The sequence below is a fragment of the Impatiens glandulifera genome, chromosome 1 (assembly GCF_907164915.1).
Source record: "Impatiens glandulifera chromosome 1, dImpGla2.1, whole genome shotgun sequence".
Classification (NCBI taxonomy): domain Eukaryota; kingdom Viridiplantae; phylum Streptophyta; class Magnoliopsida; order Ericales; family Balsaminaceae; genus Impatiens; species Impatiens glandulifera.
This window is the reverse complement of record NC_061862.1, coordinates 85,306,639-85,325,664: the sequence shown is the minus strand read 5'-3', so window position 1 is coordinate 85,325,664 and position 19,026 is coordinate 85,306,639. Positions and strand designations below refer to the sequence as shown.

Below are 19,026 nucleotides of genomic sequence, written 5' to 3'. Positions count from 1 at the left end.
ATTTGTGCATATTAAATATATAAATTTCATAATTTGTACAAATTCATTTGAATATATCACAATTATAACATATAATTATAATCATTAATAAAAATTAATTTAAATATCTTAAATCACATAATTTATGATTATTATTTTAAACTGATCTTTAAATAAAATTATATTAATTCATAACTATTATTTTATATATATCAGAAATAAAATTATATGAATTATTATTTAATCATTTAAATACATCATAAATAAATTTATAAACATAATTTATAAATCAGAGTCAATTGAAGTTCGTTTCACTCAACAGTGAATATATATCAATTAGTTTTACATGGACAACTTTATGTAAAACAGTGTAGACTGTTTCTTCAATGGTCATGTAAAACAGAGTTAAGCGAAGGAAACTTCACTCATTTCCGTTTCTGCTGAATCCGGAATAAAATACGGGTTCCGGGTTCTCATTCTTCTTTTCAACCCAGTTTTAATTTATTAATATAATAATAATGCTGAGTCTTGATTGGTCCGCAACAAGGGAACACCTTATTCGATAGCAGAAGATCTGATCTGGCTTAGGAGATGGTGGTTACCTAACTGACCTCACAGTTTTCCTATTTTTTTTAATTACATTTAAACCATTAAAATTAATTATTAAATATTTATAAAAATAATAATTTAATAATCAAACTTATACAAATAGTATTTAAATACAAATATATTTAATAATGAGTTTTAATGTAAACAAATTTAAAAAAAATAAAAAAGAGTTTAAAAAGTAGAGTAGTGGAATGAATGAAGAAAAAATATTGAATGTCAAAAATATTTTGGAAATTCACCCCTCAACTACTAGAGCTGTCCTTAAATAAAAGAAAGATTTTTAATTTAATAATGGTGACTGATTAACACAAGTAATATTTCATTATTGGGTTTTACCAATATGGAAGTAAGTTGGGCGTCTAGTTAATTGAAATGCGTTTGCGAGTGAGTTATGTGTTTTGTTTAACCCGTTGTCCCATTTTTTATCATTTCTTCTAGTCTAGCTTAGTGGAGTTATGTGTTTTGTTTAACCCGTTGTCCCATTTTTTATTATTTTTTCTAGTCTAGCTTAGTGGAGTTATGTGTTTTGTTTAACCGTTGGGACGTCTAACTTAGCGGAGTTTTGTTTAATCCGTTGTCCCATTTTTTATCATCTCTTCTAGTCTAGCTTAGTCTAACTTAGCGGAGTTTTGTTTAACCCGTTGTCCCATTTTTTATCATCTCTTCTAGTCTAGCTAAGCGGCAATAACTAATAAGGAATGGATATTAGCAGCTTCTCTTTCTTTGATTCTGAGTTTGAACACGTGAAACTTAATGAAGATGTCATCTAGATTCTAAATCAAGGTTTTCTTCATAAGCATAAATAACAATTCCTTATACCACTACAACTTGAGGAAGAATAGAACAAACCCAATAACAATAATAATATTAAAATTAAAGAAGATCAAAGTAGATATTGTAAAGAAAGAAAGAAAGAAACAAAAGGAAATTACATAATATTCAACCCATTTCGATCAGATCATCAGATCTTCTTCTCCTGATCAACCAACCACCTCTTCCTCAAAGGCCTCAACAGGAAACGATCGAGAAATTCCAGTTGGGGTTCCAAAAGTAATCTTCTTTGATTCAGGGTCAGCGATGCGGATCTCGTTGACCGATACCCAAAACAGTAATTCCTTGCTCTTGACACCGGTTAGCCGTCGCATGCGTCGGTCCTCAACGAAGGCGGTGACCTCTGTATCATACCAAACGAGGCGTCCGATCTTCTTGAATTTGTGTTCCTTAGCTCGTTTTTGCTTCACCCACACGAACCCTGTATCAACGTTGTGACCCACTTCCTCGATGTCTTCCAGTGGTAAAAGACCTCTAGGAAGCTGAATCGATTCTAGAAGCTCTTTAGATTTTTGGTTGCACAGGGAATCGCCTCTATAAATCTCCGCTTTCTCGCGGTGGTTCTCGATCTGCTGCTGCTGCTGGTTCGACATTTTTTTCGATCTCCTCTTTTGGCTGTTTGATTTTTCTTGCCTTGAAGGTGTTTGAGAAATTGCCAATGAGAGGTTGCTACCCTTTGCTTTGATTTATTATATACACATTAAGATAGCGTGAGTATTAAGAAGATACTGAAATGCCCTTGTCATCCTTTATATACACCATTACTAATTTCACTTAATCACTTGGTTTAATTAAAATAATTTTATGAGAATATTGGGTTCTAATCCTCAATGCGACTAATCCCGCCGACTAAGTATATATAGTCCGCAAACACATTTAACTATTTGACCATGCGCAAAATTTGTCGTTTGACGAACTCGAAGCGTAAAGATAATAATTATGATTCGTCTGTTAGTTTTCGATCTGAATTGTCTCATTATGGACGGTTTTTCTCTGGTTTGTCCTGTAGTTGACTGCGGATGAGACGAAGATTATATTTGTGTCATCTCCCTAAACATTAATAAACATAATTAAATGTATAATATTACTAATATACAAATTTCGAAATACATTCTTTGCCTGATGAACTCATTGTCATCCCAACAAAGAGGCGGTTTTATGTAGGGGCTTAGCCCACCTAGAAAACCATTTTTTTTACAGTACAACAAATGTGATAACAAATGTGATAGTAACTTCTAATTTTTAATTTTTTTTTATTTAATACACTATCTTTCTTTATCTAATTTAAAAAAAAAACTTTATTTTATCCTCCCTCGTTTTATTCATAATCTCTTGTTTTATTCATAATTTTGTCTTACTTTTTAAGCTCACTTAATCTCGGATTCCTAAATCATGAGTATTTAAATTGATTCATTTTGAATGAAAATCATACTATTAGTGTATTGGTGTTATTTAAATGAGTGTCCTTTGTTGGTGGTTTGAATTTTGAATTTTGAATTTTAATTGCCTACGGGATATTCATGTCTTTGTATTTTTTTATTGTTAGTTATTGATTACTTGAAGGCATTCTTCTTCTCCTTCTTTTTTTAAGACTAATGTTTAATTCTCTAAGATTCTATTTAAATAAAAACATTCTTATTTAAAATCTACATTTTTTCAATACTTCTAGCATGATTCCAACATCTATATTTAAAAATCATTTGAATAAATATTACTTTTTATTTGAGTTACCTATTTGATTTTATTTAAAGTACTTATTTTTATTTGTTAGAAACTATATTTAGCAACAACCTTCCTTCAAAAATCATTAATTTGTTGTTGGCCTATTTGTTTTTATTAATGAAATGTGGTCATATACATTTAATTAATTTGTGGTTGGCCTATTGGTTACTATCATATGTTCCATATATATATCAAGTGGATAGAGGTTGATAGATAGATTTATTTTGTGTCATTATCATTTTAGTTGAGAAACTAATAACTATAAGTCCTTTAAATAAATCAAAATTTTAAACTGTGTATGTTATTGCAATCAAGTTTTATTGCTTCTATTCAAATGTGTAAATTAGTCAATTTTTATCCTTAGGTTATTAGTCTATTTTTATCCTTAGGTTATTTTACAATGTTGTCTGACTTTTTTTTTATATAAATTTATCTTCAGTTTTTATTTAATCACGCAATTAAATTATATTTTGATAAAATCGTTGCAATTAAAAAATATCCAAGAAAATGAAAAATTATAACATTATTAAGTTTATGTTGATTGGATTCTATGATCTAAATTATATATGAAATACTGTTACTTATAATAATGTTGTCCTGAAATGAAAAGGACTGAATTTCCTGGTATTTTCCTCTTTTGGGGCCAATAAGATTAATAGAGAAATGAACATTAATTAATATATAGGAACAAAGTTATAGCAATAATTTTTATTATTTTTTATTTTTGATTCATTTTCATGTCTTAAAATGAAACTTTCATAATTTATCAAATAACATTTATAAAAATAAAATTCTCAATAAAAAATATCCAACGACCATACAATTGGTTGAGAAATACTCATAAGATACTCATAAGATGAACTCATTTAGATCATGAATGAACGATGAAAGTTAAAATAGAGTAAGTTGAAAGAATCAATGGAGACCTGAAAAAATATTTATTTAATATTTTAAACAATAATTAATTTTTTTTAGCTGATGGTGGTAAGCAACGCTACAAAATATTTGATCAAATAATAATATATTTATATATACCGAAAATATAAAAAAAAACTCAACCAAATCATTCGAAAGATATATGTAAAAAAACTTATATGAAATATTCAGTTTGAGTAACTATTTATAGAAAAAATAAAAAATAAAAGTTAAAATATTTTTTAATTAATATTAAATTCATTGACCAAAATTAAAATTTAAAGAAAAATTCTCTTAAAAATGATAGAATAAAATGTGTCTTATACTCCCTTTTCACAAATTTGTATACCAAGGTGGAATTTTAAATATTTCTATCAAATATTGATATATAAGATATGGGTTTAATTTATGAGTAATGATATATTTTTTCTTTTTTTATCAAGTGAGGTAAATGTTATATGAAGGTGTTGTATATATTATTACTCTTAATTTGTAAGGTGTTCGAGAAACAATAATTGTCAACGAGGATAAATAAAATTTTATGCTATTTTTTAATTTTATTTTAAATGAATTAATTATTCAAATAAATAGTTAATTACATTTAATTATATTGTTAAATAAATCTTATAGGTTAAATAATATGACAAATTTTCCTGAACTAAAATTATAATTAAGAAGATTTTACTTTTTATTTTTTTTAGGGTAACTTTAAATATCCGTAAAGATGATGAGTGGTGAAATATAGTAAGTCGAACAAATCAATTAAACAGTGTTGAATTTTTTTATCAAATATTCTGAGCAGTAGTGAAAATTGTACTTAATTGAGTATTGGTAAACAACGCTATAAAATTGTTCATCTACATATATGATAAAAAAAACTCATAAAAATAATAAGAAAATACCGATAAGAGGACCTCCATTTAAAAATTCAATTTCAATGACTCTTTATTGAAAAATTAAAAAATAATTACATGCTATTAAGAATGGAACCTGCACAACTTTAAAAAATAATTACCAAGACAATTGAAGAATATGTAGAATATGAGTAACAAACAACCTACCAAAAACTGAAAATATTATTTGAATTATAAAAATTAATATTAAAAATTTTGATAAATTTAAAAAAATGTTGGACTGAATAAAATATAAAATTATCCCAAATCTTAACTGTAATAATAACAGGATTGACCAAGATTTTTTTTTATTCAGGCAGTTCTTATTCTTTTTAATTATTTTTTTTTAAAAGTAAGCACACTTTGATATTTCAAAGTAATTGTTGTTTTAAAATGTAACCACTTAATTATTTTACTTACCAAAGAATTGACGAAAAAATATTAAATTAAGATAGCAATGTACTACTTACTGTATGCTTGGAAATAAATTCAAACCTATCCCCCAATCCTATATATCTAAACCATCTTAATTTATGATGCCCATCTTTTCAAGAACTTCTGAGATGTTTTTAAAAAAAAAAATAATCTTAGTTATTTAAAAAGTAATAATTTTTTATGATTTGAAGGAGATAAGTTTTTGTTGGTAAAAATTTTAAAATTATTAATATATAATGATAAAATAAAAAATAATAAAATAAAAAATATATTAATATTTGGGTTAATAAATTGATTGATGTGATGAATAAGAGAGGTTATTGAGTTGTTTAAATAATTTTCAATATTAAATTTTTTATATTCTCCAAATATAATATATATATATATATATATATATATTGTTTTTTTTTATTAACCTAGTTATTTGCTGAAAGACTTATTTGGTTTAAAAAATAAAATTATATATAATTTTCTTTTTACCAATTCAACATTATTGGATGGTTAAATTAATGTTTATATTATTATAAATTGTTTTCATAACACAAAGATTTGAATAAAAGATATCTAATTAAGGTGCTTCATAATGGTTTTGTTCTTTTTTTTTCTTTAGTTAATTTACTTTTGATTTATAACCTGAATTGTTGTTAGTCTTTATAACAACTTTTTTTTTTTGGACTATTACAAAAAATTTAACAGTAGAAAGAGAAGTGATTATATTAATTTTAAAAAATAATAGCTTGAAAATAACATTATATAATTGTCACCAAATAATTGTAGGAAAAATGAAGTATTATTTTTAAAGTATTTTAAATAGAAAAAAGAAAATGATAAATTTAAATTGTATAGAGTAGTAAATAATACTGATCGGGCCCATTTATTTGAGTATTAAAAGTGTGTCCTTGCAAATTGCAAATGGCATGAATAGTCTATTCACAGAATTTTACCATTTTGCCCTTTACATTTATATTATTGTAGCCTAACTCAAAAGTAGGAGTGAGCATTAGGTGGTTTAATCCGAAATCCAATCCAATCTGATTCCTAAATACTAATTTGGATTGGATATTTCGGATTAGACTGAGATCGGATTAGATTGAGTTCGGATTGAATTAAATCGGATTGGATTAGGATTAATTAATTTTCTTTAAATTAAATTTCATCTAAATATAATATATATTTTACTTATCATCACTTGACAACGATATTTATTTATTTTTTTTTAAATTTTTTTTTCAGAATCAAATTTAATAATAATAAAATATTCGAATTTTTAAAAAAAAAATTTAAAAAAAATTGTTGACTAATTTCAAACTGATATATATATAAATATTTTTTAGTTTGGATTATCCAAACCATTTTTAATCTCATCCGTATTAATTAGTAAAATGGTTTAGATTACGGATTGAATAAACTTAGTTTGAATTTAATACAGATCTGACAAAACGGATTAGTTTTAATCCTTCGCTCATCCCTACTCAAAAGACTAGTTCATGTATTAATTAGTAGTCTCATAAGCTTAGATTTGGATAGAATAAATTAATTAATAAACATGCTAGATTTAATTACCAATCTATTATATGCCTTGTGATTTTGAAATAGTTAATTGAAATACATCTATATTTATTTAGAAACACTTACAACATAAATTTTTTTAATGATAATTTAACTTATTATTTAATTTAATATATTAAAAATTTATTTGATATAAATTTATCTGAGAACCATATTTATAATAACTTGTTTATATATATTTAAATAAAAATATGTTAAAAATTAAAATACCAAACTTATTTAAAATGTGAAAAAAAAGTTAAACTATGCTATAAAAAAAATCGCTAAAAAATTATTTTATTCAAGTTAATAAAATTATTGTTATATATATAAAATTGAATTAAGTTTTCATTATTTTTTTCTTTATACAAATATAATTATTTTTATTAATCAAATTTTATGAAATAAAAAATAAAAATATAATTATGTATAAACTAATTATAAAAAAATAAAAAAATTGAAACCGATAATATAATATATATTCTTATTATCTCCTCTAAAACTTATCACCATGAATTCAGTTGTAATGGTGTGTGAATAAGGGCAATTTGAAACCGTCCCGAACCAAATTATACCGTGTGGAAGCGGTTATTTTCTTGTTTGATCGGAATGTGGCGGATGATATTTGTGTTTCTCGTCTCGATCGGCCTCGATCACATCCCGATTCTGACCCAAACACTATAAAAACAATAAAATATATAAAATCAAAAATATATTTATTTATTAATTATATTTTATAAGAGTTTTAAGTTTATTTATTTATAATAATATGAATTTTCAATATATTATAATATATATTATATTAAAAAATCTGTTTATATAATTTTTTTAAATAACATGATTGTAGACACCTAAATTTATACTATCCAATTTAAATAAATATAAATAAATTAATAAAAATTCTAGGCTATTTTTTTTGTTAAATATATATACAAAGCACAGCAAACAAGATTTAAGCTAATTTTGTTTAAGCCAACCAAACTGAATTGGCTCAACCCAAGATATAAGATGGAGCCCAGCCTAATATACGTGACAAACCCAACATTCAAAGCCCATCAGTAGGAAGACCCAATGCCAAAGAAGGTCCAACCAGCCTTGGATTAAACTAAGTAAATGAGAAGGCAAAAGACCTCTTTAATCAAAGAAAAAGAGCTGAGCGTTTGGATAAAAGGGGAAGATACCCCCTCATCTCCAATAACCCTAAAATATCTCTCTCTCCTATCTCCCACTAACCTTAACCCTCTGTTCATTTTGCCGACCTCCCATCCGACTAGGGGTGTAAATGAGCTGAGCAGTTCGTGGGTGGCTCGATCAATGTTCAATTCGAATTCGGTAAAAATCGAATTCGAGCTGAGCTCGAGCCAACTCGTTTAAGATTCGAGCTTAGCAGGGACGAATCTATGTAAGGGCTCGAGTGGGCTTAAACCCACCCCGATTTTTTTATTTTTTTTATTTTTTTTACGGTAGAAATATGACATTACCCTCAATTTCTTAAAAAAATTTAATATAATTCATTGTTTTTTATTTAATTATTAAAAAAATGATAAAAATTTACTTTTATATACTTGTTTTTTTCAAAATTTTCTCGTTATTATTTTAAGCCCACCCTAAATTTTTTTCAAGCTCACCCCAGTTCGAAATTCTGGGTCCGTCCCTGGAGCTTAGGTAAGACTCTCTTGATGACTCGTCGAACTTTTTCGAGTCTCGTCATATAATTTTTTTTATTATATTTTACTTTTTAATCAAAATTTTAAACATAATTATAAGACTATCTATAAACTTATTACTTATGTTAAAAATATGATATTACCCTTAATTTCTTAAAAAAATTTAATATAATTCATTGTTTTTTATTTAATTATTAAAAAAATGATAAAATTTTACCCTTAATTTCTTAAAAAAATTTAATATAATTCATTGTTTTTTATTTAATTATTAAAAAAATGATAAAATTTTACTTTTATATACTTGTTTTTTTCAAAATTTTCTCGTTATTATTTTAAGCCCACCCTAAATTTTTTTCAAGCTCACCCCAGTTCGAAATCCTAGGTCCGTCCCTGGAGCTTAGGTAAGACTCTCTTGATGACTCGTCGAACTTTTTCGAGCCTCATCATATAATTTTTTTTATTATATTTTACTTTTTAATCAAAATTTTAAACATACTTATAAGACTATCTATAAACTTATTACTTATGGACCTTCCTAAAATATACTTATAAAATAAAAAATATATGTTATATAATACTTATAAAAATAATAAATAAATTTAATATTAATTTAATTATATAAACATAATTTTTGACAATCAAATCAAAATATAATTATACTGTAATATTATTTAATATATATATATATATATATATATATATATAATCTCAAGTGTATTATATTTTATAAGATATAAAACAATTTTTATTTCACTATAAAGTATTTATTAAGATATATCAAAATAATATTTATAAATTAAAAAATATATATTATATAATACTTATAAATTATAAGGAAATAAATAAATTTGATATTAATTTAATTATATAAACATAATTTTAAAAAATTAAATCAAAATATAATTATAATTTAATATTATTTAATATATGCAATTTCAATTTATTATATTTTATAAGATATAAAATTATTTTTAGTCTAAAATGTTTAAAGTTCATCTCAAATACAATGTACGACTTGAAAATATTCTTCTTAAACTTGCTTTAACATTAATAACTCTCTTATGAATTCTACGTGTATTCTTACGCGAAACAATACGTCCATTCTTACGTGAACCAAGTTCTGGCTAAAGAAGAATTACGGTGTGTAAAACAAAAAACACGCGGAGGGTTGTACAGTCTGATAAATGAACTCTCGACTTCCATTAAGTTTTTTTAATATAAGAAATTAATATATAAATATATTTAAATTCGAGCATTTCGACCCTTTTTGAGCCGAACTTGAACCTATGGTTATATGATCGAGTCGACTTCGAGCTTAATATTGAAAGCTCGATCGAGCTCGAACTGAGCCAATAAAAAATGAGTCGAGCAGAACTCGAGTCAGGGCTAGTTCGAGCTTGGCTCGGCTCGTTTACACCCTACATCTGACGATGGAGATGAAGAATGACGACCACCATCCTTTCCTCCCATCCATAAAGCGACGCTAGATCTAGTCTTATCCTTTCGGATAAAATCGATAACATCCTTCCTTCGTTAGATCCACAATATATCCACGTTTTCGGCCTTATCATGCTGATAAGGATGATGACGTTGCCTTGTTCTCTTCTAGAAGGCTAGAGATAAGCTTCAGCTAGGATCCGATCATGCATTAAAGTTTTCAATCGAAATGACTGACTTCTCGAAGATTTAAAGGCGATTAGTTTGCCTATAATGGGACCTTCTGTTGGGTCAGCTCATTTGGAAGTTGGGCCTAACAAATTAATAAAGCCCATTAGGGCATATTTTATTAAGGAAAAAAACACAACAATTTTAGTTGTTTTTTTCTCTCTCCCTCTTCCAGCAGTTCTTCCTCCATTGAAGCAGCAATTCCTCTATTGAAGCAGCAGGTTCTTCTTCTGATTTTCTTTATCTCTTCTCCATTTGGTTAACCATCTTTAGTGACGATGATAATGTATGTGAATGACAAGTTAGGATGAGGTTAATTGATAATTTTGATTAGATTACCTCTAGGCTTGTATTGAACTACATTGTATACCCATTTGATATAGTGGATGATTTAAGTGGCCGAAGTGTCCCGTGGTTCTTACCTAATTTGAGTTTTCTACGTAAAATCTTGGTGTCCTCCTCTCTGTTTCTTTGATTGTTTGATTGTTTGATGCTCAATTGTTTTGGCTGCCTATTTGATTACACAAAAGGGAAAAAGAATTGTTAGGCTTTGTTGTAGCTTGTCTATTTATGAATTGCTAAACATGTGCTATTATTCGATTTCTACAACAAGTGGTATCAGAGCTGAGTTCGTTTGGTGGTGATTTTGTATAATTCAAATGGAAGAATCGTTGAGTAGTAATGGAACGATGATCAAACTCACAGCTACCAATTACACAATCTGGAAGTCACGGATGGAGGACTTATTGTGTAATTATAATTATGAAGACACTATTTTGGGTGATAAAGACAAACTAGAGGCTATGAGAGATGCAGATTGGAAGAAGCTGAACAGAAAGGCAGTTGGTAAAATCAGGCAATGGGTTGACAACAGTGTGTATCAGCATGTGGCTACTGAAGTTAATGCTCATAAAGTATGGACTATTTTGAGTGAGCTGTATGAGAAGAACACCATTCAAAACAGAGCATTTCTATTTAGGAAGCTTTGCTCGTTGAAATATCAAGATGGGTCTTTTATGTCCAAGAATCTAAATTCTTTTTAGGGGATTCTAAATGAGTTGGCTGCGATATGAATGAAATTTGATGATGAGCTTCATGCTATGTGTTTGATTAATTCCTTGCCTGATAGTTGGGAAACACTTGTGGTTTCAATTACCAATTCTGTTCCACAAGGTAAGCTCACTTTGAAAATGATGAAAGAGAGCGTGTTGAATGAAGAGGCTAGAAGAAAAGAGCAGGACTTCTCGACTCCAAGTCAGGTGTTCGTGACCGAGAGAAGGGGTAGAAGTAAAAGTAAAACTCCAAAGAATCGCAGTGGCAGTTCAGATAGGTCACGAGGAACATCCAGCTCGAGAAAAGAGATTACATGTTATCATTATGGCAAGCCAGAACACAAGAAGTATCAGTGCAGATCTTTAAAGCGGGAACAAAAGGAGAATAAGCAAGATGGAAGTAGTAAGGTTGCAGATGTGGGTGGTAACGACATCGATATTGTTTACGACAATGATAGTATCAACCTTATTTCTCAAGATTCACAATGGGTGGTAGACTCGGGTGCTTCTTATCATGTCACCAATCGCTGTGATATATTTGCTTCTTACACTAGTGGACAATTTGGTTCAATGACGTTGGGAAACCATGTTACGTGTAAGATTGTTGGAAAAGGAGATGTCTGTTTGGATACTAACACTTCGTGCAAGCTAGTTTTGAAGAATGTTCGACATGTTCCCGATATTCGGATGAATTTGATCTCTACTAGTATTCTTGATGATGAGGGCTATCATAGTTACTTTAGTGAAGGAAAATGGAAACTCACTAGAGGGTCTTTGGTGATAGCTAAAGAAAAGAAGGTCGGTTCTCTTTATATGACAGAGACTAAGTCTTACGGGGGAGAAGCAAATGCAGTTAATGATTGTTCAGCACAACTTTGGCATAAGAGACTTGGTCACTTAAGTCAGAATGGCATGCGAGTCCTCTCCAAAACAATCGAACTTCAGGGTTTAAAGTCCACGGATTTAAAGACATACACAGATTACTTAGTTGGTAAGAAACATAGAGTTTCCTTCAAAATTTTCTCTCAATCTAGGAAGCCCAATATCCTAGATATGGTTCACATAGACATATGTTTTATGGATTCCTTGACTTTAGGTGGTGCTCATTATTACCTCACTTTTATCGATGATTGCTCAAGGAAGGTGTGGGCATATTGCTTGAAGACTAAGGATCGAGCATTGAATTACTTCAAGTTGTTTCATGCTGAAGTGGAGAGAGAAACTGGGAAGAAGTTGAAATGTGTTCGTTCGGATAATGGTGGCGAATATAGAGGACCATTTGTGGAATACTGTAAAAGTCATGGGATCAAGCTTTTGAAGACTGTGCCAAAAACACCTCAATAGAATGGAGTTGCAGAGAGGATGAACAGGTCTATCAATGTGAGAATTTTGTGTATGTTGTCTCATGCTAAGTTGCCAAAATCTTTTTGGGGAGAGGCAATGAAGACAGCGGTTGATCTGATAAACCTTTCACCTTCAACTCCTTTAGATGGCGACGTTCCAGAAAGAGTTTGGAGAGGTAAAGACGTCTATTATGATCACTTGAGAGTTTTTAGTTGTAAAGTGTTTGTTCATGTTCCTCGAGATGAGAGAGCTAAGTTTGATAGCAAGACGAGACATTGTATCTTTATTGGGTATGGCCACGGAGAATTTGGGTACCGATGTTGGGATCCAGTTAATAAGAAACTCATTAGAAGCAGAGATGTGGTATTCTTTGAAGATCAGACTATTGAAGACTTTGAGAAAAAAGAAAAGTCAAAGTCTACAGAGAAAGAATTGCCCGATAATGGTAGGATTCGTACACCACAATCACAGCCCAATGATGTGGAAAATGCCCAAGTTGAGGTTGATGAGACTCCTCTAGTTGATGCTGAGCCAACAGAGGAAGTTGAACAAGATGATGATAGTTCTCTAGAGCCATCCGATGATCAGCATATTAGAAGATCTAGTAGGCAACGAGAACCTTCTAGTAGGTATCCTCCCAATGAGTATGTGATGTTGACTGACGGGGGATAACTAGAAACCTATCAAGAAGTATTGTCTCATGAAAACAAGAACAAGTGGTCGGTGGCAATGCAAGAAAAGATAAATTCCTTGCAAGAAAACGAGACTTATGACTTGGTGAAACTTCCGAAAGAAAAGAAGACTTTGAAGAACAAGTGGGTATTCAAGTTGAAGCATCAAGAGAATAGCTCACAGCCTCGATACAAAGCAAGACTGGTTATGAAGGGCTTTGGACAGAAAAAGGGGATTGATTTTGAAGAGATCTTCTCACCGGTTGTGAAGAGGTCATCCATCAGAGTTGTGTTAGCATTGGCTTCTAGTCAAGATTTGGAAATTGAACAACTGGATGTGAAGACTGCATTTCTCCATGGTGACTTGGAGGAAGAGATCTATATGGAACAACCCGAGGGTTTCAAAGTTAAAGGTAAAGAAGATCTTGTCTGCAGGTTGAGGAAAAGCTTGTATGGGCTCAAGCAAGCGCCTAGACAATGGTATAGGAAATTTGACTCTTTCATGGAAGCAAATGGGTAAAGTAAGACTACTTCTGATCATTGTGTTTTCATCAAGAGATACGGTGTTGATGATTATGTTATTCTTTTACTATATGTTGATGATATGTTGATTGTTGGGCAAGATATTGCGAAAATTGAGAAGCTCAAAAGGGATTTGAACAAGTCTTTTACGATGAAGGATTTGGGTTCAGTGAAGCAGATCTTAGGCATGAAAATCACAAGAGACAGAAAGAACAGAACACTTTTGCTATCATAGGAGAAGTACATTGATAAGGTACTTGAGAGGTTTACAATGAAAAATGCAAAACCGGTTTCAGTTCCACTTGCAGGTCATTTCAAGTTGAGTTCTAAATAATGTCCTACAAGTGAGAAAGAGAAAGAGAAAGATGAAATGAAGAATGTACCTTATGCCTCTGCAGTTGGTAGTCTTATGTATGTCATGGTATGTACAAGACCGGACATATCACACGCAAGTTGGTGTTGTTAGTCGGTATCTCTCCAACTCGAGAGAAGAACATTGATTGACTATTAAGTGGATTCTCAAATATCTTCGAGGCTCTTTGAAAGCACGTTTATGCTTTGGAAGTGATACTCCTATTTTGGAAGGCTTTACAAATTCTGATATGGCAGGTGATGTTGATTCAAGAAAATCTGTATCAGGTTTTTTGGTTACCTTTGCATGTGTTGCTATTTCGTGGCAGTCAAGGTTACAAAAGTGTGTTGCTTTGTCTACTACAGAAGCTGAGTATATTGCAGCTACTGAGGCATGTAAAGAGGTGTTATGGATGAAGAAGTTCCTACAAGAGTTGGGCCAAAAGCAAGAGAAGTTCACTTTGTTTTGCGACAGTCAAAGTGCCATTCATCTCTAAAAAAATTCAGCTTTTCATTCGAGATCCAAACACATCGACGTGAAATGTCATTGGATACGTGATGTGCTTGAGGCAAAAGAGCTGAACTTGGAGAAGATTCATACAAATGAGAATGGTGCCGATATGTTTATGAAATCCTTGTCTAAGGACAAATTTGAAGATTGTCGGGAGTGAGCGGGTTTATTGGAGCCCGCGAAGTTACGCCGACGGGGGAGATTTGTTGGGTCAGCTCATTTGGCAGCTGGGCCTAACAAATTAATAAAGCCCATTAGGGCATATTTAATTAAGGAAAAAAAACACAACAGTTTTAGTTGGTTTTTTCTTTCTCCCTCTTCCAATAGTTCTTCCTCCATTTAAGCAGCAATTCCTCCATTGAAGCAGCAAGTTCTTCTTCTGATTTCCTTTATCTCTTCTCCATTTGGTTAGCCATCTTTAGTGACGATGATAATGTATGTGAATGACAAGTTAGGATGAGGTTAATTGATAATTTTGATGAGATTACCTCTAGGCTTGTATTGAACTACATTGTATACCCATTTGATATAGTGGATGATTTAAGTGGCCGAAGTGTCCCGTGGTTCTGACCTAATTTGGATTTTTCACGTAAAATCTTAGTGTCCTGCTCTCTGTTTCTTTGATTGTTTGATTGTTTGATGCTCAATTGTTTTGGCTGCCTATTTGATTACACAAAAGGGAAAAAGAATTGTTAGGCCTTGTTGTAGCTTGTCTATTTCTGAATTTCTAAACATGTGCTAATATTCGATTTCTACAACACCTTCGAACAAGGAAGAGAAGAATAAAAACTATAAACATGTTTATATATTTGATTTCTTATTGTTAAAAAACAGATACGATTCAATATGTGTTCTTTACTTGAAAAAGAAATATGAAATTGTAGATTTTTCTTTATTTTGATATAAGTTCAGATTTTGTTTAGTATTAAAGATTTATTAAATCAATCTCATATTCTTGTTATGCTTTCATTTCTGGCAGATTTTGTTTAGAAAAAATGAAGTTATGATCCTACATCCACCCTTTTCTTCTAAGAACTTTTTTTTTAAAAGATATCTCATTTTCAATTCAACTTTCCAAACTAGTCTAATTTGTTTCATTTTTTTCAAATTTTCTCACTATTCAAACTCGAGTTAACTCGATATATATATATATATATATATATATATATATATATATATATATATATATATATATATATATATATATATATATATATATATATATATATATATATATATATATATATATATCAATATAATAAATTATTATTAAATATATATTATATATTTAATTATTTAAATTATTATTATTTTTATAATATTATCATTACCTTTATAAATAATTAATATATAATTATTTTAATATAACGTTTTTTTTAATAAATAATTGATACTAATTATATGAATGAAAATCATTTAAGACAAGGATAAAACAATATAAAATGAGTTAAGTAAATACAACAACTTAATAATTAATAAAAATAGATGGGAACAATTTTATTTTAAAAGTAATAATTACATATTTTAAATGTTATTTGTAATTATATATTTATATATTTGAATTAATTAATTAGTTTTATATTTTTAAAAGTAATAATAGGTAAAATTAATAAATTAATAAATATAATAATAGGAGAGAAAATAAAAGGTTAAATATAAAAATATATTTAAAAATATATTAAGTAATAATAAGGAGAATGAATAAATTAATTAATAAAATATATAAAAATATATTTAAAAATATATACATTAAATCATATATATATTTTTCTAATCTGTTATTTATTTATCTTTTTTAAATTCTCTATCTTGTTTCTCTTTAAATGTCTCTTCTTTTTTCTATTTCATCTTTTTATAAGATTTATAAAAAAACCAATTCACCTATCATCATATTAGAGCTTACTATAAGATTTTTTTTATTTAGGTTGAATATCAGTAATTTATGTTCTATTCATTATAGTTTTTAATTTAAGTTGAATAATAGTAAGTTAAATATAAAAAAATAAAGAGAGAGAAACTATTTGATATTATTTTTAAATAATAAAAAGTCGAATTATTAAATATTTTTAGGTGACATGTATTTAAAATTAAAGAAAAATAAAATAATACTCATATTTCTACATTTATGCCCATTTATGCCCATTGGTTACAATTTTTGTTTGTCTCTAAGTAAAAATATAATATATGTGTTATTTTATTTTAACATTTATATAATGTATTTTAGTTATTTGATTGAAATTGAAAAATTAATTAAAGAGTTGATCAATAATTTAGAAAGATATGTTAATTAATTGTTAAAAGAGAGGAATAGTTAATAAATGAGTTAATTAATTGTTTAGAAAGGTAATGTGTATACTTTAGAAAGTTTGTTTGAAATGTGGATAGGATATATATATATATATATATATATATATATATATATATATATATATATATATATATATATATATATATATATATATATATATATATATATATATATATATATATAGATATAGATAGATAGATAGAGTAAGGATAAAGAGCGGGAAAAAAATGACAAGAAAATCTAGAGAAATGACGTGTTATTTCTTGAGTGATTTGAAAATCTGAAAATTATCTCTTTTATTAAATTTTCAAACCACTAAGGAAATGACACATCATTTCTCTAGACTTTCTTGTCATTTTTTTTTCGCTCTCTATCATTACTCATATATATATAAGGATAATTTTTTCCGTATAAAAATTTTTAGACCTTGATTGATTTATTTGACTTATTTTCTTTCATTACACGTCATCATAAAATGAAAATGAGTTTATTGTAATAGTTTTCTTTAAGAAAATTTGTGTAATTGGTTAAATCATTATTATTATTTTTCTTTTATAAATTTATCCTATTATTTAACATTAATTTTGGTTTGGTTGTTTTAATTTTGTATTATTTTATAATTTTTATGAGTAATTTCTTATTTAAATTATCAAGAAATATCCCTTTATAACAAAATTAAAGTACAAACAAAAATAAAAATAAAAATAAAGTACACATCCTTTATTGAAAGGAGGCCCAACCCAATAATGAGGCAAACAAGCCCATATAGTTAATTTATATTCTACAACATTTTAGCAACTACGTTTGATTGTTAGGCTTTGTTAGGACGGCGGTTATTATAATAATTTAGAGGGGACAAATAAATAATGATTGATAATAATTTTTGAGAATATAAGAATATTTTTAATAAAATTACTTAAATGTATTGATATATAATAATAAAATAATTAAATGTATTGATATATAATAATAAAATAATAAATAGTAATTTAAAATAAAGAATATTTTAATATAGTAATTAATAAATTAAGTGATGTGATTAATGAGAGAGTGAAAAGATGTTTGAGTGAAGTTGAGTACTTTTTCCGGTCCTACTCACAATTCAAACATTTTTTCCCAAATTACCCACCTTTCATTCCCATTCCCAAAATACTCACATTTTTCTCTCTAAATCATTAATTAACCATTAATTACACATTTTCCCACTAAACTTAATAATTACTTTATTTTATAAATATAAATTTATAATTAAAATTAATAATACATATATTAAATAAAATCTATTATATAAATATTAATATAACATATATATATATATACATATATTATTTTTACTTCATTTTATAAATATAATATATATAATTAAAGTTAAATATTATAAATTAAATAATTCAAATAAATATTATAAATTAAACAAAATATTATACAGAAAAATAAAATAGATTACATAAATATTTAATATTATATATTAAAATAACACATATATTACATAAATATTAAAATAACACATATATTTTATTTTTACTTAATTTTAAAAAATATATATATAATTAAAATTAAACTTACTAAATTAAATAATTTAAATAATATTATAAACTAAAATAAAATACATAACATAAACCTTAAATAAAATAAAAAAAATTAAACTAAATTACATAAATCTGAAATATTTATAAAAGTGTCAATTAAAAACAAACTTTAAAATAATTTTTTTTTATATAAACCTTAGAATATTTATAATATTTTAGGTAATATATGTATTATTTTAATACTTATATTTATATAATATAATATATTTTATTTTAATATATAATATTAAAGTTTTATGTAATATATTTTATTTTAGTGTATAGTATTTTATTTTAATTTATAATATTTATTTGAATTATTTAATTTAGAATGTTTAATTTTAATTATATATATTTATAAAATTAAGTAAAATAAATAAATAAATATATATATATATATATGTTATTTATATAATATATTTTATTCAATATATG

General features: G+C 27.3%; 1 protein-coding gene across 1 annotated transcript; it reads right to left on the bottom strand.

Moving 5' to 3' along the window:
- Window positions 1–1,362: 1,362 nt before the first annotated feature.
- Window positions 1,363–2,093, bottom strand: LOC124921979. The gene has a single exon (XM_047462691.1). The coding sequence runs from the start codon at window positions 2,010–2,012 to the stop codon at window positions 1,569–1,571; it is 444 nt and encodes a 147-aa protein (XP_047318647.1). The 5' UTR covers window positions 2,013–2,093; the 3' UTR covers window positions 1,363–1,568.
- Between the last annotated feature and the right edge of the window lie 16,933 nt (window positions 2,094–19,026).

Bases quoted from the DNA above. Each gene is read 5' to 3' on its own strand.
- LOC124921979 (XM_047462691.1), bottom strand. From the start codon at position 2,012: ATGTCGAACCAGCAGCAGCAGCAGATCGAGAACCACCGCGAGAAAGCG.